At 39.9% G+C, this 19,996-nt stretch overlaps 2 protein-coding genes across 2 annotated transcripts in view; one reads left to right on the top strand and one right to left on the bottom strand.

Moving 5' to 3' along the window:
* Positions 1-19,996, bottom strand: part of LOC134531887 (uncharacterized) — a 347,014-nt gene that overhangs the window by 259,690 nt on the left and 67,328 nt on the right. The gene's annotated exons all lie outside the window — the stretch shown is intronic.
* LOC134531886 (delta-sarcoglycan) overlaps positions 1-19,996 on the top strand; it is a 140,082-nt gene that overhangs the window by 89,183 nt on the left and 30,903 nt on the right. The window contains exon 4 of the mRNA XM_063367899.1: positions 2,357-2,546. Within this exon, the coding sequence (XP_063223969.1) occupies positions 2,357-2,546 (190 nt within the window). The remainder of the gene's footprint in view (positions 1-2,356; positions 2,547-19,996) is intronic.

Here is a 19,996-nt window from a genome sequence, read left to right as displayed (position 1 = left end):
GCGCTCTCAGGCAACGCTCCACGGAACATACGGAATGCACAGGTAGCTGAGCGTTGCTGACGTGACAATTGCACATCGCCGTTAAAATTAACCAATTATCTAAAATTTTATTCAATTACATATGTAATATCATGTTTTTCTAATGTGCTTTGTTAAATTTGCACAAAACTCTTGCAGGTTCAAATTAATTACTGTGTTCACAACAGTTTATAGGTCCAGGGATCGTGATTTAAAAAAAAAGTTGACATTTTCCGTAAGTTTCACTACGGTACCGTCCTCGATAGGAAGTCTTTAAAAAAAATTGCAAGCCAGTATTTCAGTACTCGCCAGTGATATGTACACATCTGACGTCGGTACCGAGTGTATTCATGTGTTCTCGTGTTGTTTATGTTCCAAAAAAACATATAATACAAAATTCTGACAAGAAAGTAAAATTAAAATTCTTTGAAATAATGCCTAGCGTGATAAATATCCTGATCAATAAAATATTCGCTTTTCAAGTACATACCAAAATTTCTAGACGCGAATAACACACTTACTTTCTGCAATCACCGCTAGAATTCGCTGCCTGAATCGTAAACCTTGCAGATGACAGCACGCAACTAACAGACATTTTAAACAATTAAAAATGGCTCCGATGTAAGCGAAAAATATCAACCAAAAGTCCTAAACCGCAGAATTGAATCTAGTGTTTGACAAGGAATTTGATTAAAATATTGACCATCTTGATAAAAAGATCTCCAAAAAGTTAATTATATAAACTTTACGCAGACGCCAGAATTAATACTCTTATGGCATTAATAAAATATTTACGAACGTGACTGTGTACGGGTTTTGCGTCGTTGCACTTTTTTTTTTTTTTTTTTTTTCACAATTCTCGTTCACCGACTCCCGTTCCGTTTTCCGCGATTCTTCTTCCCTGCTGGATGCCGAACACACGCCGACCAGTGCAAAATTGTTTCTCTTTTAATATTTGAAGATACCATAGTTAAAAGAATAATCCGTGCAAAAAAATATTTAAGCATACGTTTCAAATCGAATCTTTTTTTGACGTGACGTCTAACAAATCGATGAACGCCGGCTTCACGCACGAAAAAGTGTCCCGTAACGCACATTGTCCCACTACGGGTGTCCCACTACGGATGTGTCCTGTTATGCTCATTGTACGCATGCGTGGGATCTCTCTTGCACTCGATTGGAACAACCATCGATTTGACTTTTCAATCATGTTTTTGTCGTTTGAATTATTACTATTATGTAATTTAACGAACGTCCACCGATTTTCAGCATAATCGGTACGGTTATTTAAAAGTAATGTTGAATATTCAAATACGTTTTTAACGAACAATGGTGTTTTACAGTTGCACAAAATAATTCAAATTACACCCGGGATCTTTTGCAAAAAGTTTTAAAATATATTGTAACATTGTAAATAAGTTTGGTGTATTTGGGATGCGTTTTTGTTATTAAATCGTATTATAAAAACGAAATAATATTATTCCTTTATGGTGCTGCTATTTATGTTGACGGACGCGAACCGAACGAATCGCGCTATCTATCCACGACACGTGAACTGTTTCGTCGACTTTTTATAAAGTGAAGTGAAAAGTTAATGTGGTTTTCATTGCTTATTACAACAAAAATTTCGGCAATAAAGGTTAATTATTCTTGCATTTGAAAAATCTGATTACTAGTATAATTTCAAGATTTTATTCTTTTATTATTAAAATAAAAATGATTCAATTCTATTCATAAGAGTATGCAATCATTTCATCAATGTTTCGTTATGACGTTGTCACGTTAAACTATCGTCCGTAAACTGACCTTACAGACAACCAACTTTTTTTCGATGACTTAAATGTAATTTTCATCCCGTCCCAATGCTGGATGCTACAGTTAGTGTCAGTCCAAACGCTGGACGCTACAGTCAGTGTCAGTCCAAACGCTGGACGCTACAGTCAGTGTCAGTCTCAATGCTGGACGCTACAGTCAGTGTCAGTCTCAATGCTGGACGCTACAGTCAGTGTCAGTCTCAATGCTGGACGCTACAGTCAGTGTCAGTCTCAATGCTCGACGCTACAGTTAGTGTCAGTCTCAATGCTGGACGCTACAGTCAGTGTCAGTCTCAATGCTGGATGCTACAGTCCGTATCAGTCCCAATGCTGGACGCTACAGTCAGTGTCAGTCCCAATGCTGGATGCTACAGTCAGTGTCAATCCCAATGCTGGATGCTACAGTCAGTGTCAGTCCGAATGCTGGACGCTACAGTTAGTGTCAGTCCCAATGCAGGATGCTACAGTTAGTGTCAGTACAAACCCTGGACGCTACAGTCAGTGTGACCGGTGGTTGCCCGCAGGAGGGCATGGGCCACCTGCGCATCGTGACGGGCGGCGTGCGGCTGAGCGGGCAGGCGCTGGTGCTGGACGCGCTGGTCGCCTCGTCCATCCGCTCCAGGAAGAACCAGCCCGTGGTCGTCGAGTCCTTCAGGAACTTCACGGTGAACGCGCGCGACGAGGCGGGCCGCGTCGCCAACCGGCTGGTCCTCGGTGAGTCCGCCCCGCCATCGAGCCTCGCGAGTCTCACGAGCCTCACGAGCCTCGCGAGCCTCACGAGCCTCACGAGTCACACGAGCCTCACGAGCCTCACGAGCCTCACGAGCCTCACGAGCCTCACGAGCCTCACGAGCCTCACGAGCCTCGCGAGCCTCACGGGCCACACGAGCCTCACGAGCCTCGCGAGCCTCACGAGCCTCACGAGCCTCACGAGCCTCACGAGCCTCACGAGCCTCACGAGCCTCACGAGCCTCGCGAGCCTCACGGGCCACACGAGCCTCACGAGCCTCGCGAGCCTCACGAGCCTCACGAGTCACACGAGCCTCACGAGCCTCACGAGCCTCACGAGCCTCGCGAGCCTCACGGGCCACACGAGCCTCACGAGCCTCGCGAGCCTCACGGGCCACACGAGCCTCACGAGCCTCGCGAGCCTCACGAGCCTCACGAGCCTCGCGAGCCTCACGGGCCACACGAGCCTCGCGAGCCTCACGAGCCTCACGAGTCACACGAGCCTCACGAGCCTCACGAGCCTCACGAGCCTCACGAGCCTCACGAGCCTCACGAGCCTCACGAGCCTCACGAGCCTCGCGAGCCTCACGGGCCACACGAGCCTCACTAGCCTCACTAGCCACACGAGCCTCACGAGCCTCACGAGCCACACGAGCTTCACGAGCCTCACTAGCCTCACAATCACCACTAGCCTCACGAGCCTTACGAGCCGCCCGGCACATCTCTCTGGCACTGGCTGGCGCGACGCACAGCCTACAAACGGTGGGCCCTCAAAGATTTTGAAATCGGGAGGAAAAATTATCCTCGAGTGCCCTTCACTGTTAGAAATACACCACTAAACGTACGGACTTTTCAAAGAAGAATTAAACTGAAATAAACGAAGAGGCCCTTCCTTATTGGTTACAAATAACTGAATCTTCTTAGATACCATACACCGTATTTCGACTTCCGAGTTGTATGTTTCGTTCCAAACAAACGTAATCATTAGAGACCTGCAAAATTCACACATTAATTTCGTGATATGCTACAATTCAAATAATTATACCTTAGCGCTGCTTCTGCAATTGGTTCACTGTTAATCTGGAGTAATGAGGGCCAATCAGAGACCCTCGCTAAAAGAAGTGTTGAATCACAGACACTCGGTCGAGACGACTCACAAGTCAGCAGCCAATGAACAGGTGGCATTTGACCGAGTGTGTAAAGTGTAGTAGAGTCTATCCTGCAGGTCACTGAATCCGCGAATTTTGCAGGTCTCTAGTAATCATACATTTGGACAAAAAAAGTGTGTTTTTTCCGTGGACTTAAAACGTTATTGAATGAATGTCTTGGTAATATACCAAGCATATTCTTTTAGATTAAAGCCCAAAATAAGTGAAATCTAGTGTCCGTAAATTTACGAAGATAACAGTAAATTTTCGATGATCTCTGGATAATTACTAACCAGCGTTCTTCGTAAATTGAAGGTGAAAATTTTTAATAGTCTAACTGTCCACGTGGAATAATAAGATATTACCACGCGGCGCTCACAAGCTTGAACCTTTTAGGTAAATATGTTATTGCAACAAGGTATAGAAGGTGTGGGAGATATGATTTATGACTTGACATGCCAAATTTTGGGAAAAATAGTTCAAAACTATAAATATAGAAAAAAATGGCGGGGCCTAATACCCATTAAGAAAGCTCGCTATAAAACTTTGGTGATCCCGTTGTCATGAAGGGGGGAGGGGGGGAGAGTGTGTTGAAACCGAGAAACGTCATATTGTTTTCAACATGTTTCAGGCCATGACAATGTTATGTCACTTAAGGATAGTGTATGATTTAGTGGATCATAAAATGATCTATCTTTGTCTTCACAAAGACAAATAGGTATTCTATATTTAACGTAAAAAAAAAACAAAGCAGAGAAGAATTCAGTTCGGGTTCGCACCACAGAGTTTTCGTGAAAACTTCGGGATGAAATCATAAAAAAAGTGTTTCCTTTTAATAAGTAATTTATTTATCAATCACTTAAATACAACGGTTGCAAGGTGGTATAATGGTTCCATAATAGATACATCACAAGTTTATCGCATGTTGCAAGAATCTTTGTTAGCTAAAGAAACACACGTGTTTCTCACCTGCATCGGATACAATTGGCTTAACCATCGTTGAGGCATTAATTGTTTTTCATTTTTCCTTTTCAACGCTCTCGCATTCACTCGGCACTGGACCTCTTAGGCTTTTTGGATTCCTTTAAACGCGAGCTTTCCTCTGCCTTGCGTTTTATATTATTCCGAGCGCACTTACAAGGCACATGAGACATATTTAATTATTTTGTAATTTTTGCAATGTAATACCGATTTTTACTTATATTCCGGAGAATATTTTTACTGCCTTACTTTGGGTTCTAGAAGTAGTCTGGCAGTTCTTCACAACGACACTCGAATAAATGTCCTCGCTAAAAATGTCCTACACCAGTTTTACAACTTTACATAAAGCTAATTCGTAACAAATCACGCGCAATGACGTCACAGGCAAAATACATACTGCGCGACAAACACACAGACATGATATATCTATCCTTTGTTATTAGCGATTATCCTCGTAGTTATTAGCGATTCAGATCTGACGGTATATTGTCTCACAAGAAAGTCGAACCAACTATCACTCTAGCGAACGAATAGACGTTTTCACGTCAAAAATAAAATTGTTATGGCACCAAAAACTGATGAAACCATAATGGCGTCGTTCTGTTCTTATACCCTACCTTTTCATCATTTTGAATTACCGTGAAATGACATCTTATCTAACAAACAATCGTAACACCAATAGTTTCCAACAAAATACAGTTGTCAATAAAGGTAACGTATTCAGCATTTTGTCCACTGAATGAAAATTAGTTACGGCAATTTGAAGGAGTATCTTTGTGAATGGAATAGAATACGCATGGAACCTAAATGTGTGACCACAGTGCTGCCATCTATGGCGAGTGGCACGAACCAAAGTTCAAAAAGTCAAAGGGAAATTTCACTGTAGCATCTTTAAAATGAACTTTAACAGGATAATGATATTTTAATGAAATTCCTCGTTGAAAATCAGGTCCAAAGCCAGAGTTTGGTATTTTTTTTAAAGTATTTTTCAATTTTATTATATAGTTTAGTTTCGCTCTGCAAATCAAATGATTCGAAAGTCAACGTAGCTGCTCTCCAAGCGAATTTTAGCGGTGTGAGCGAGAACTACGTGTCATTCGTGTCAAGAATTGTAATTGAAAACAAAATTTCCCTTACAATTATTCGTTAAGTTTCGTTTCCTCATTGTGTCGTATTATAAGGTGTAGTTAAAACATGAGGACACATAAATTTGCTCTTTAGCGAGTTTAGATGTTTAAATATCTCTGGCGTGTACAGAAAGACACACACATTTTTTTTGACGTGACAACGTCTTACAAATCGATGAACGCCGGCTGCACGTACGAAAAAGCATGACTCATTGTCACGTTCCAACCTGATCCGAGCGTGCAAAAACCGGCCACCCACCGTTCGAGAAAATCTTCTATAATATCAAACAGTTTAAGGCGGGCTTTTTAAAAAGCAGCAATTTAAAAGAAATTGTTATAATTGTCCAATTTTCGTCATTTCAATTTAACAATTTATGGACATTGATTTGATTACAGTTTATTACTATAAGTAATTTTTCGTGATTGTATTTAAACAAATTATTAAAATTTAAATGTGCAAAACCTGTAAATAATATTTGAAAATTAGAAAGTACGCAATTTTTTCATCAATGTTTTCTTATGACGTTATCACTAGGGACCGGAAAAATTCGCGGATTCAATGACCTTTAGGACAGCCTCCATTATCCTCTGCATTTCTCAAGAAAACACGCGTGTTCATTGGGTACCAAATTGTGAGGCGTGTCAGTAGTATAGGTTAGCCGGTCCGAGATCTGGCTTCTGGCTGAGGTGCGAGGTGCCGGCTCCGCCATCTTGGATTTGTGACGTCACGGCGGCAAAAATTCCTCAAAATTCCTCAAAAATGACTCAAAATGACTCAAAAATCCCCGTTGTAAGAAAAAATTTCCCTTTTGCGAGGGAAAAATTCCCGTTTCGAGGGAAAATTTCCCGATTTATTCCGTAAAAATCCCAGAGGCTGAAAATTCCTAATACTGGCTTAAGCATCCTTAACTCAAGCCTCAGTTAAGCCATTTCTAGGAATAAGGATATCATGGCAGCCATCTTGGACGAGCGTAACGTGACAATGTGCGTAACGTGACACTTTTTCGTGCGTGCAGCCGGCGTAACGGGACACAGCGTAACGGGACACAGCATAACGGTACATAACGTAACGGGACAAGTAGATCACTGCGGCCATTTTGGATCCACCATTTTTATGACGTCATTGTGTTCTCGATCATTCCGGCATTGTGTTATCCGCCATTTTGAATTATGACGTCACCGTTTCAATTTCCGTTACGGCCGCCATCTTTAAATTTATTATCCGATTTTAATGAATTTTTTTTAAAAAATTATAAAAAAATTCAATAATAAAAATTTTAATAAAGTATTTAAAAAACAAACATTTACGACACGGAGCTCGGAGTCCTCGGTTCAAACCCGACGAGTGCAAAAAAATTAAAAATGGCGACCGATCCTCCCCTCGTGGTGGGTGCTAGCAGACTGACTCCCACCACTTTTTTTCAAAGCATATATATCGTCACCTAGTATGACGTCATGTCCGCCATCTTGTCTTCGTCTGCTGGAAGCCATCATCATTGTATCGTCGACGAGAGTGCGCTGACGTCATGTTAGTTTAGTTCTTATACGCTAGAGTACAGTAATCATTTATTACTATGACACTCGCCATCTTGAAATTCGGCCGCCATCTTGAAAATCCGTAATTATTTAGCTAGAAATTCGGGAAAAGTTCCAATATTCATTAAATAAATCACTCATTAATTTACATACTGATTCGATCGATTCCTGTCCTCGGTTCGATACCCGATCGATGCAATAATGTTTAATTTGATGTAAAAAAATAATAATTTCATTATTCCATGTTCAACATTCTTAAAGAGACATTAAAACCTTTACTGTCATCATTATCCTATAAGCCACCAACACCAACATATTGGTAATTCATAATTTTAATGCTATAGATTCGGGAAAAAGTTCAAAATTCATTAAATAAATTTGTATTCCATATAATGATTGATTGGATCGACTAAGGTCCTTGGTTCGATCCCTGGCCGATACAAAACAACTTTAATTTAAAAAAAATACCACTAAAGTGTTAGGTTTGAGAAAATAAAAACACCACAAGTTCTTTTAAAAAAATTTTATTACATAAATTCAATACACTACTACAAGTACAAAAAAAACACTGACAAATTAACAAAGCCTTTTGGATTCCTCGATTCAAACAGTCTTCTTATTGTACGGAATAAGCCTTTTACATGACTTTAAATGTCTATCCGATCCGGTCATCACCGCAGCCAGAGACGGACTGAAGTTCAAATCACTTATATAGTCTCATTAGCCGGTACAACACATGAGTCAAATCAATAACCATGTTCATTATACGTCTCGGAGCATTTTTTATAATGACGATGTAAGCTATCGATACGTGAAATTAGTTTATTGCCCTTATTGCACTGAAATTGTATTCTTTGAACATTATTAGAACAACCGCTTCTTTCATGTCTGCGAGCATTTGAGGTGATAGTAAATGATGCACCACAGTATTTGCACTGATGCGAAGTACGCTCTTCATTAATTGAAGTATTCAATGCTGATGAAACTTCAGCTGATGGTGGAACAGCACATATCGAAGTCTCCTCCAGTGTTGTCAGAGGCGTTGCCAACGGGATCTGCTCCAACATCGTCGGCGCTGACGTCATGGTTCCCGTAGTCGATGATACATCCTCCATCGAGTACGACGTTAAGGTCGGTAAAGATGCCATCGAAGTCTCAAGAACAGGCAATTACACGACTTATGCACCAGAAGAAACAAACTAGGTGATCCCTACACCACCGTCGCCAGTAACAAACTGAGCGTCCTGCTGTCTAGGACTCGCTTATATACATGCACCGTATGGAATAATACGCTAGTCAAATCAAGAACCATCTACAATAATACTAGAGTCAAAACAACGTTAAAAATAGAAGGACCATCAACGAAAAGGCAGCACATTTGGAAGCACCGACTACGAAAAGGCAGCACATTTGGAAGCACCGACAACGAAAAGGAAGCACATTTGGAAGCACCGACTACGAAAAGGCAGCACATTTGGAAGCACCGACTACGAAAAGGCAGCACATTTGGAAGCACCGACAACGAAAAGGCAGCACATTCGGAAGCACCGACAACGAAAAGGCAGCACATTTGGAAGCACCGACAACGAAAAGGCAGCACATTTGGAAGCACCGACAACGAAAAGGCAGCACATTCGGAAGCACCGACAACGAAAAGGCAGCACATTCGGAAGCACCGACAACGAAAAGGCAGCACATTTGGAAGCACCGACAACGAAAAGGCAGCACATTTGGAAGCACCGACAACGAAAAGGCAGCACATTCGGAAGCACCGACAACGAAAAGGCAGCACATTTGGAAGCACCGACAACGAAAAGGCAGCACATTTGGAAGCACCGACAACGAAAAGGCAGCACATTTGGAAGCACCGACAACGAAAAGGCAGCACATTTGGAAGCACCGACAACGAAAAGGCAGCACATTTGGAAGCACCGACAACGAAAAGGCAGCACATTTGGAAGCACCGACAACGAAAAGGCAGCACATTTGGAAGCACCGCCAACGAAAAGGCAATACATTTTGGATGCACCATCATAAAGACAGCGCATTTTGGAAGCACCATCGAATAAGGAAGCACATTTTGGAAGCACCATCGAATAAGGAATCACACTTGGAAGCTCCATCGAATAAGGACGCACACTTGGAAGCTCCATCAACAAAAAAAAGGCAAAAAGGAAGCACAAGTTACGAGATCTAAGTCTTAGTTAGAAATCAGAATACAAGAAAGAAAAACCTTAAATTTTTATAATTTAAATTATTTATTTTATTTCTTTACATTATACAAATGCAAGTAAAACAAGCCATTATTGTATGTAGCCAGCTTTCCTCAGTTCCTTGAGTATGAAGGATATTTCTTTGATGCACAAATAGTTTCCTGCACAAAGCGAACCATGTAGAAGTCTTAGCCGGTCAACCAATATGTTTGGATCTTTCCATGATGTGTAATCATTCTCTTCTACCACCATCTTCCTTGCACCTTTATAATAAATATTATGATCTCTGGTGTCTTCCGTTTTACCACCAACCTCAGGGTAACTTTCATGTTTGAGACGGTGATCATCACAAGCTTGATCAGATTTATTTAATATATCACGACGTTTCCACCGTTTCGGTCTCAGGACACCTCCACATTCTTCGATCTTGGCAGCTTTAGGTGTTTCATCATAGTCTATGTCTTTGTCAACAGCCTCAGAGTCACTGTAACAATCACTGTAGAAGGAATCGTCTTCACCCAATTTACCGTAATAATTCGATGTTGATGATGTTGAAGTGTCTTCATCGTCTTCATGCTTCCTTTTTAGGAGTCCATCATTTTTACAAAGTAGGAAAGATCTACTTGAATTCGGCTGGAATATATTCTCACTTTTCACGTTAAGGATTCTTCCATTGTCTTCATTCTTCCGTAAATCATCAACCTCCTTCAATTTAAGTTGTTTGTCGAGATCGGAAGAGCCAAGAAAATTATTGTGATAATGCAGATCACTCTTCCTTAGGCTAGTAGATTCATCGTTGTCCTCTTGCTTGTACGCAGGCTTGGCGCTACAAGTTCTGCCATGTCTTTTTAGGCTCTCTCTCCGCGTAAACGACTTGCTACATCGAACACAACTTATCATATTGCGCAGAGGATTTTTAACACAGTCATTCTTCTCGTGTTGTCTTTTATTCTTTCTCAAGATAAACTCTTTACTGCAAAACTTACACCTATGTTCTTTCGATACAGCGTCAGATCCCAAATCGGAATTCATATTAGTTACTGAGACTAATGCCAGATACCAATTGAGTGTTTTAAATTAAATCCAATACTTAAATAGAAATTTTTTCATATTTCATCAGCGAGAATTAATATATCTCATGCAAAAGTACTTTATGAATGTAGTTCTGCTTTTCAACAACAGATGTCGCCACATGTTGCTTGCAGGTAAATAATATTTAGTTCTTTTATGCGGGATGCGGGATGCTCACTAACGATCGCAAAAGAAGGATGGCTTCGCTAGACTCAAAGGAAAAGGAAGTTCGTCTTGCATGTTGGTGCTCCACAGATGTCTCATGGCGTAATATTAATTTGACTGAGTAATGATATTTTTTAATTCCACCTGATAAAAATATTGCAAGTTTTGATTTAGTAGCAGAAATTATCGAATTAAATGTAACTCCAAATAAAATGACATGTCTCATTAGACAAAAAAAATCCATGCAGAGATAGATCTCTCACAAATAATCAGGAGCACTCGGTGAAAACCATCAGATGTATAGTCAGGAATAATCAGAAACACTTGGAGAAAGCCATCAATATAATAACAAGAATAATCAGGAGCACACGGAGAAAACTACCATAATATTGTCAAGAATAATCAGGAGCACACGGATAAATCCACCATAATACTGTCAAGAATAAACGGGAGCACACGGAGAAAACCACCATAATATTGACAAGAATAATCAGGAGCACACGGAGAAAACCGCCACAAGTTTTCTTTGATATCATAAAATTTCAGAAAAAAATAAATAATAAAAATAAATAAAAAATTTAAAATAATGAAATAAAAAAATACATAAATAGATTCTGCTAGCTTGTGAACTTCTCATTGTTGAGCAAAGATATAGTTCTAGTACAAGCCAGAATTTTATGTATTTTTTTATTTCATTATTTTAAATTTTTTATTTATTTTTATTATTTATTTTTTTCTGAAATTTTATGATATCAAAGAAAACTTGTGGCGGTTTTCTCCGTGTGCTCCTGATTATTCTTGTCAATATTATGGTGGTTTTCTCCGTGTGCTCCCGTTTATTCTTGACAGTATTATGGTGGATTTATCCGTGTGCTCCTGATTATTCTTGACAATATTATGGTAGTTTTCTCCGTGTGCTCCTGATTATTCTTGTTATTATATTGATGGCTTTTTCCAAGTGTTTCTGATTATTCCTGACTATACATCTGATGGTTTTCACCGAGTGCTCCTGATTATTTGTGAGAGATCTATCTCTGCATGGATTTTTTTTGTCTAATGAGACATGTCATTTTATTTGGAGTTACATTTAATTCGATAATTTCTGCTACTAAATCAAAACTTGCAATATTTTTATCAGGTGGAATTAAAAAATATCATTACTCAGTCAAATTAATATTACGCCATGAGACATCTGTGGAGCACCAACATGCAAGACGAACTTCCTTTTCCTTTGAGTCTAGCGAAGCCATCCTTCTTTTGCGATCGTTAGTGAGCATCCCGCATCCCGCATAAAAGAACTAAATATTATTTACCTGCAAGCAACATGTGGCGACATCTGTTGTTGAAAAGCAGAACTACATGCATAAAGTACTTTTGCATGAGATATATTAATTCTCGCTGATGAAATATGAAAAAATTTCTATTTAAGTATTGGATTTAATTTAAAACACTCAATTGGTATCTGGCATTAGTCTCAGTAACTAATATGAATTCCGATTTGGGATCTGACGCTGTATCGAAAGAACATAGGTGTAAGTTTTGCAGTAAAGAGTTTATCTTGAGAAAGAATAAAAGACAACACGAGAAGAATGACTGTGTTAAAAATCCTCTGCGCAATATGATAAGTTGTGTTCGATGTAGCAAGTCGTTTACGCGGAGAGAGAGCCTAAAAAGACATGGCAGAACTTGTAGCGCCAAGCCTGCGTACAAGCAAGAGGACAACGATGAATCTACTAGCCTAAGGAAGAGTGATCTGCATTATCACAATAATTTTCTTGGCTCTTCCGATCTCGACAAACAACTTAAATTGAAGGAGGTTGATGATTTACGGAAGAATGAAGACAATGGAAGAATCCTTAACGTGAAAAGTGAGAATATATTCCAGCCGAATTCAAGTAGATCTTTCCTACTTTGTAAAAATGATGGACTCCTAAAAAGGAAGCATGAAGACGATGAAGACACTTCAACATCATCAACATCGAATTATTACGGTAAATTGGGTGAAGACGATTCCTTCTACAGTGATTGTTACAGTGACTCTGAGGCTGTTGACAAAGACATAGACTATGATGAAACACCTAAAGCTGCCAAGATCGAAGAATGTGGAGGTGTCCTGAGACCGAAACGGTGGAAACGTCGTGATATATTAAATAAATCTGATCAAGCTTGTGATGATCACCGTCTCAAACATGAAAGTTACCCTGAGGTTGGTGGTAAAACGGAAGACACCAGAGATCATAATATTTATTATAAAGGTACAAGGAAGATGGTGGTAGAAGAGAATGATTACACATCATGGAAAGATCCAAACATATTGGTTGACCGGCTAAGACTTCTACATGGTTCGCTTTGTGCAGGAAACTATTTGTGCATCAAAGAAATATCCTTCATACTCAAGGAACTGAGGAAAGCTGGCTACATACAATAATGGCTTGTTTTACTTGCATTTGTATAATTTAAAGAAATAAAATAAATAATTTAAATTATAAAAATTTAAGGTTTTTCTTTCTTGTATTCTGATTTCTAACTAAGACTTAGATCTCGTAACTTGTGCTTCCTTTTTGCCTTTTTTTTGTTGATGGAGCTTCCAAGTGTGCGTCCTTATTCGATGGAGCTTCCAAGTGTGATTCCTTATTCGATGGTGCTTCCAAAATGTGCTTCCTTATTCGATGGTGCTTCCAAAATGCGCTGTCTTTATGATGGTGCATCCAAAATGTATTGCCTTTTCGTTGGCGGTGCTTCCAAATGTGCTGCCTTTTCGTTGTCGGTGCTTCCAAATGTGCTGCCTTTTCGTTGTCGGTGCTTCCAAATGTGCTGCCTTTTCGTTGTCGGTGCTTCCAAATGTGCTGCCTTTTCGTTGTCGGTGCTTCCGAATGTGCTGCCTTTTCGTTGTCGGTGCTTCCGAATGTGCTGCCTTTTCGTTGTCGGTGCTTCCGAATGTGCTGCCTTTTCGTTGTCGGTGCTTCCAAATGTGCTGCCTTTTCGTTGTCGGTGCTTCCAAATGTGCTGCCTTTTCGTTGTCGGTGCTTCCGAATGTGCTGCCTTTTCGTTGTCGGTGCTTCCAAATGTGCTGCCATTTCGTAGTCGGTGCTTCCAAATGTGCTGCCTTTTCGTTGTCGGTGCTTCCAAATGTGCTGCCTTTTCGTTGTCGGTGCTTCCAAATGTGCTGCCTTTTCGTTGTCGGTGCTTCCAAATGTGCTGCCTTTTCGTAGTCGGTGCTTCCAAATGTGCTGCCTTTTCGTAGTCGGTGCTTCCAAATGTGCTTCCTTTTCGTTGTCGGTGCTTCCAAATGTGCTGCCTTTTCGTAGTCGGTGCTTCCAAATGTGCTGCCTTTTCGTTGATGGTCCTTCTATTTTTAACGTTGTTTTGACTCTAGTATTATTGTAGATGGTTCTTGATTTGACTAGCGTATTATTCCATACGGTGCATGTATATAAGCGAGTCCTAGACAGCAGGACGCTCAGTTTGTTACTGGCGACGGTGGTGTAGGGATCACCTAGTTTGTTTCTTCTGGTGCATAAGTCGTGTAATTGCCTGTTCTTGAGACTTCGATGGCATCTTTACCGACCTTAACGTCGTACTCGATAGAGGATGTATCATCGACTACGGGAACCATGACGTCAGCGCCGACGATGTTGGAGCAGATCCCGTTGGCAACGCCTCTGACAACACTGGAGGAGACTTCGATATGTGCTGTTCCACCATCAGCTGAAGTTTCATCAGCATTGAATACTTCAATTAATGAAGAGCGTACTTCGCATCAGTGCAAATACTGTGGTGCATCATTTACTATCACCTCAAATGCTCGCAGACATGAAAGAAGCGGTTGTTCTAATAATGTTCAAAGAATACAATTTCAGTGCAATAAGGGCAATAAACTAATTTCACGTATCGATAGCTTACATCGTCATTATAAAAAATGCTCCGAGACGTATAATGAACATGGTTATTGATTTGACTCATGTGTTGTACCGGCTAATGAGACTATATAAGTGATTTGAACTTCAGTCCGTCTCTGGCTGCGGTGATGACCGGATCGGATAGACATTTAAAGTCATGTAAAAGGCTTAGTCCGTACAATAAGAAGACTGTTTGAATCGAGGAATCCAAAAGGCTTTGTTAATTTGTCAGTGTTTTTTTTGTACTTGTAGTAGTGTATTGAATTTATGTAATAAAATTTTTTTAAAAGAACTTGTGGTGTTTTTATTTTCTCAAACCTAACACTTTAGTGGTATTTTTTTTAAATTAAAGTTGTTTTGTATCGGCCAGGGATCGAACCAAGGACCTTAGTCGATCCAATCAATCATTATATGGAATACAAATTTATTTAATGAATTTTGAACTTTTTCCCGAATCTCTAGCATTAAAATTATGAATTACCAATATGTTGGTGTTGGTGGCTTATAGGATGATGATGACAGTAAAGGTTTTAATGTCTCTTTAAGAATGTTGAACATGGAATAATGAAATTATTATTTTTTTACATCAAATTAAACATTATTGCATCGATCGGGTATCGAACCGAGGACAGGAATCGATCGAATCAGTATGTAAATTAATGAGTGATTTATTTAATGAATATTGGAACTTTTCCCGAATTTCTAGCTAAATAATTACGGATTTTCAAGATGGCGGCCGAATTTCAAGATGGCGAGTGTCATAGTAATAAATGATTACTGTACTCTAGCGTATAAGAACTAAACTAACATGACGTCAGCGCACTCTCGTCGACGATACAATGATGATGGCTTCCAGCAGACGAAGACAAGATGGCGGACATGACGTCATACTAGGTGACGATATATATGCTTTGAAAAAAAGTGGTGGGAGTCAGTCTGCTAGCACCCACCACGAGGGGAGGATCGGTCGCCATTTTTAATTTTTTTGCACTCGTCGGGTTTGAACCGAGGACTCCGAGCTCCGTGTCGTAAATGTTTGTTTTTTAAATACTTTATTAAAATTTTTATTATTGAATTTTTTTATAATTTTTAAAAAAAAATTCATTAAAATCGGATAATAAATTTAAAGATGGCGGCCGTAACGGAAATTGAAACGGTGACGTCATAATTCAAAATGGCGGATAACACAATGCCGGAATGTTCGAGAACACAATGACGTCATAAAAATGGTGGATCCAAAATGGCCGCCGTGATCTACTTGTCCCGTTACGTTATGTACCGTTACGCTGTGTCCCGTTACGCCGGCTGCACGCACGAAAAAGTGTCACGTTACGCACATTGTCACGTTACGCTCGTCCAAGATGGCCGCCGTGACGTCACAATCCAAGATGGCTGCCATGATATCCTTATTCCTAGAAATGGCTTAACTGAGGCTTGAGTTAAGGATGCTTAAGCCAGTATTAGGAATTTTCAGCCTCTGGGATTTTTACGGAATAAATCGGGAAATTTTCCCTCGAAACGGGAATTTTTCCCTCGAAAAAGGGAAATTTTTTCTTAAAACGGGGATTTTTGAGTCATTTTGAGTCATTTTTGAGGAATTTTGAGGAATTTTTGCCGCCGTGACGTCACAAATCCAAGATGGCGGAGCCGGCACCTCGCACCTCAGCCAGAAGCCAGATCTCGGACTGGCTAACCTATACTACTCGTGTCCACTGGGTAGCTTGTGATTCGACGCTTCTTTGGTCGATAGTCTATCATTGGCCCAGAGAGCTTTAATGTTAAACTGCGAGCCAATATAGCAGAACCAGCAGAATTGAATTTCAGCCTATCACGAAATGAATCCGCCAATTTTTTTCCGGTCTCTTATCACTAGAGACCTGCAAAATTCGCGGGTTCAACGACCTCCAGGATAGACTCTACTACACTCGGGCAAATGCCACCTGTTCATTGGTTGCTGACTTGTGAGTGGTCTCGACCGAGTGTCTGTGATTCGACACTTCTATGAGTGAGGGTCTCTAATTGGCCCTCATTACTCCAGATTAACAGTGAACCAATTGCAGAAGCAGCGCTAAGGTATAATTATTTGAATTGTAGCATATCACGAAATGAATCCGCAGAATTTTGCAGGTCTCTACTTATCACGTAAAATTATCGTCCGTAAACCGACTGTTACAGAACCCCTCCCCCCCCCCCCCCCCCCCTTTATGTTTCCGGCGACTGTAACTTCCAGGGACGGACGGCGTCCGTCGCCCGAGAGCTCGTCAACGCCGTCGACGGCCGAAGGCTACAAGAACCCCGGGACCCGTGTTTACCCCTCGCGTCGCGCCGACAGCCTGGCGCGCCGCCAGCTCCTCCTCGACTCCTGCACTCCTCGTCGCCGCAGGGCGGGACTCGGTCCACGTAGCGAACGTTTGCTCCCCGACGCGACGGTGCCAGTCAAACTCGCAATAATAAAAAAAAATTCCTTACTTCAAACGGAGAACGGCTTGTTTGGACAGAAAACGTTTGCCACACAAAAAAAAAAATTGTTGACTCTTAACATTTTTTTTTTATACGAGACCGTTAGAGACGGAAACACAAAGCCGAATGGAGGATATTTCGGGGACGGAAAATATGGCCACGGATTATAGTAAGATGATAAACCTGCATTTGGTGATGAGATATTTAAGAAAATATTTACAAAAAATTGTGAGTGAGTCTTTCAGTACTCGCCAGAGAAGTGTAAATTCTAACCTCGGTAATGAAAAAAATGACTTCATCTCCTGTTGCAAATACCTACACGTATAAAACGAAAATCGGACACGAAATTTTTTAAAGCAAAATTTCTTCAAAATAATGCGTGAGATCAGTATACGCAAATTGTGTTTTCAACTACAAATTATTGACGGAAATCACACGTAGTTTCCGCACCCGCCGCTATAATTCGTTGCTGGAGCAGCTACGTAGACTATTAAATCATTTGATTTAAAGAGAGAAATTTTAAACTATATAATCAAAGGGCTCGGTTAAAAAGGAAAGATATTTAAAAAAAATACCCAACCCTGGCTTTGGACCTGATTTTATGACAACGAATTTTTATTAATATCTCCCCATCGTGTTAAATTTTATTTAAAATATTATATTGTAAAGTTTCCCTTTGGCTTTGTGAACTTTGGTTCTCGCCATCTGCCACAGATGGCAGCACCGTAGTTACACATTTACGTTCCATTCAACTTCCATTATATTCACGAAATGACTCCTACCAAATGCCGTGTACCGAGGGCTTAGATGTTATAAATAAAAAATCTTAGCCATCAAGACCGCATTAAAATTTAAACCAAAGTTCTAGCAAATGAGAATTAACAGTGTCAAAATTTCACTGCCCCAAATTAAAACTCATTTTAAAAATTTATAAACTGTTTATATATATATATATATATTATATTGTACAGAAGCCAAAAAACATATACGTGAGACAGAGAATGTGCTTTCAATGGTAAACCGTTAGACTTTAATTTGGAAGGAACTGGGTTGGAATTGTATTTTCAATTATTACTTATAATCCTCCCAGACAAGTTCTGGAATGGTTACATTAAATAGGTCGTGGTCAATTTTTCCTTCTGTAGCTTCTTTTACTTGTAACGTACTACGTCTGCATATGAAGACCTCGTTGTTAGCAAGATTTTGAAACCAAATACCTTAAACTTTAAGTTTGAGCTCAGTCAATGTTTCGAATATATTTTATTGGTTTTAACGTCTAATGAACACCAAGGTCATTAGAGACTAATTAAGGATCGACCAAAGAGATGAAACATAAACGGTTATTCATCCCACGTAAAAAAAAAAAAACGTTTATCAGGGTGTGATGCCACGGGGAATTAATTCTCAATTGATTTGGTGGAAGACGAGTGATCTAGAAATCATATCAATTCAGTCATCTTTTAAACTTGAATATTTATGATGACGGTCGCGCGTCCAAAGTAATGGCCGGAAATAGTACGCAATAGCCGCTTCTGGTGCAGGCTTTAGGATGCAGTGCAAGGCGCGGATCAATTATTTTCCACCGAGGTCAACGCGACCTAAATACAAGATGGCTTTCGGTCACCAATCCACAACAGGAAACTCAGCGTGCATCAGATATTCTATATTACTGCCATTTTCTTTACTATAAAGCTCCTCAGTTTTATTGGCAAAAAAAAGAAATATCTTAACTTGCGTAATTTTAAAATTAATCAAAATCGATGTTTTAAGAATAATAATATTATTACTGCATTTGGCTCTTTTATTATATAGTACACTATTGTTTCTTTAGGATACATTAATTTGACTTGAAACAAACAATTTATTTAAAGTTAAAAAAAGCTAAGTTCAGTTAAAAGGTTTTTGCATTTTTTTTGTGATAATCAAAGTTTATTTTCACTCTCTTTAATACATTTTTGTTTGCAGAAAAATAATTGTTCAAAAGTTAATTTAATTTTTTTTGTTTACAAAAACCATTTTTGGGGCTAAGAATGGTTTTTATTAGTGTTGAAGTAGCACATTTTTTTATATTTTACTCTGGTTCTCGTCAATGTTAAAATTCCTAACCCCCCCCCCCCCGCCCACACCCCCACCACGGCCGTTTACCACTCCCACTTCTGCTCCATAGCAGTCTGCTCCCACGTGGCTCAATCCACGAGGCGGATCTCTGCCAATCTGCATTTCAGCGTCTTCAAGGAGTTGGCCAAGGCAACCTGCTGGCAATGTTTCAAATTCCTCCCCCCTCCCCTCAGAATGAAGCAAATATACAAACCCTCCCCCCCTCCGTCAAACTGATACAAGGACACATCTCCCTGCCGATACAGTTGCGTTCGAGCCAGTCGAATACTCACGTCTTTGTTAGCAATGTCTGAAATAATACAGATTTTTTGGACATACGCCATTGCAGTTTCGCACTGTCATGAAAAAATTCCAAAAATCAAAAATTAAATAAAAATTTATGAAGTTAAAAAAATTTTGGTCGGAATTTTTCCATGACAAACAGTGCAAAACTTCAAAGGCGTATGTAAAAAAAAACTGCATCAAATCAAAATTCTTCATTGTACGAATCATGTAAAGAACTCAATGGCCGAATTTGCACCCTCACTGCACTTTGTACGCTGTTAAAAATTTTCACCCTAAAATTACGAAGAACGCTTGTTAAAAATTATATTCGTAAATTTACGAACATCTTTAATTTACGGATACTGAATTCACGTTTTTGGAACATGAATCCATAATAATTTTATTAGTATATTGATAAAACATTCAGAAAAAGATTAAGTCTGCAGCAAGAAC

The sequence above is a fragment of the Bacillus rossius genome, chromosome 5, assembly GCF_032445375.1.
Source record: "Bacillus rossius redtenbacheri isolate Brsri chromosome 5, Brsri_v3, whole genome shotgun sequence".
Lineage (NCBI taxonomy): Eukaryota > Metazoa > Arthropoda > Insecta > Phasmatodea > Bacillidae > Bacillus > Bacillus rossius.
This window is presented reverse-complemented; position numbering and strand designations above follow the sequence as displayed.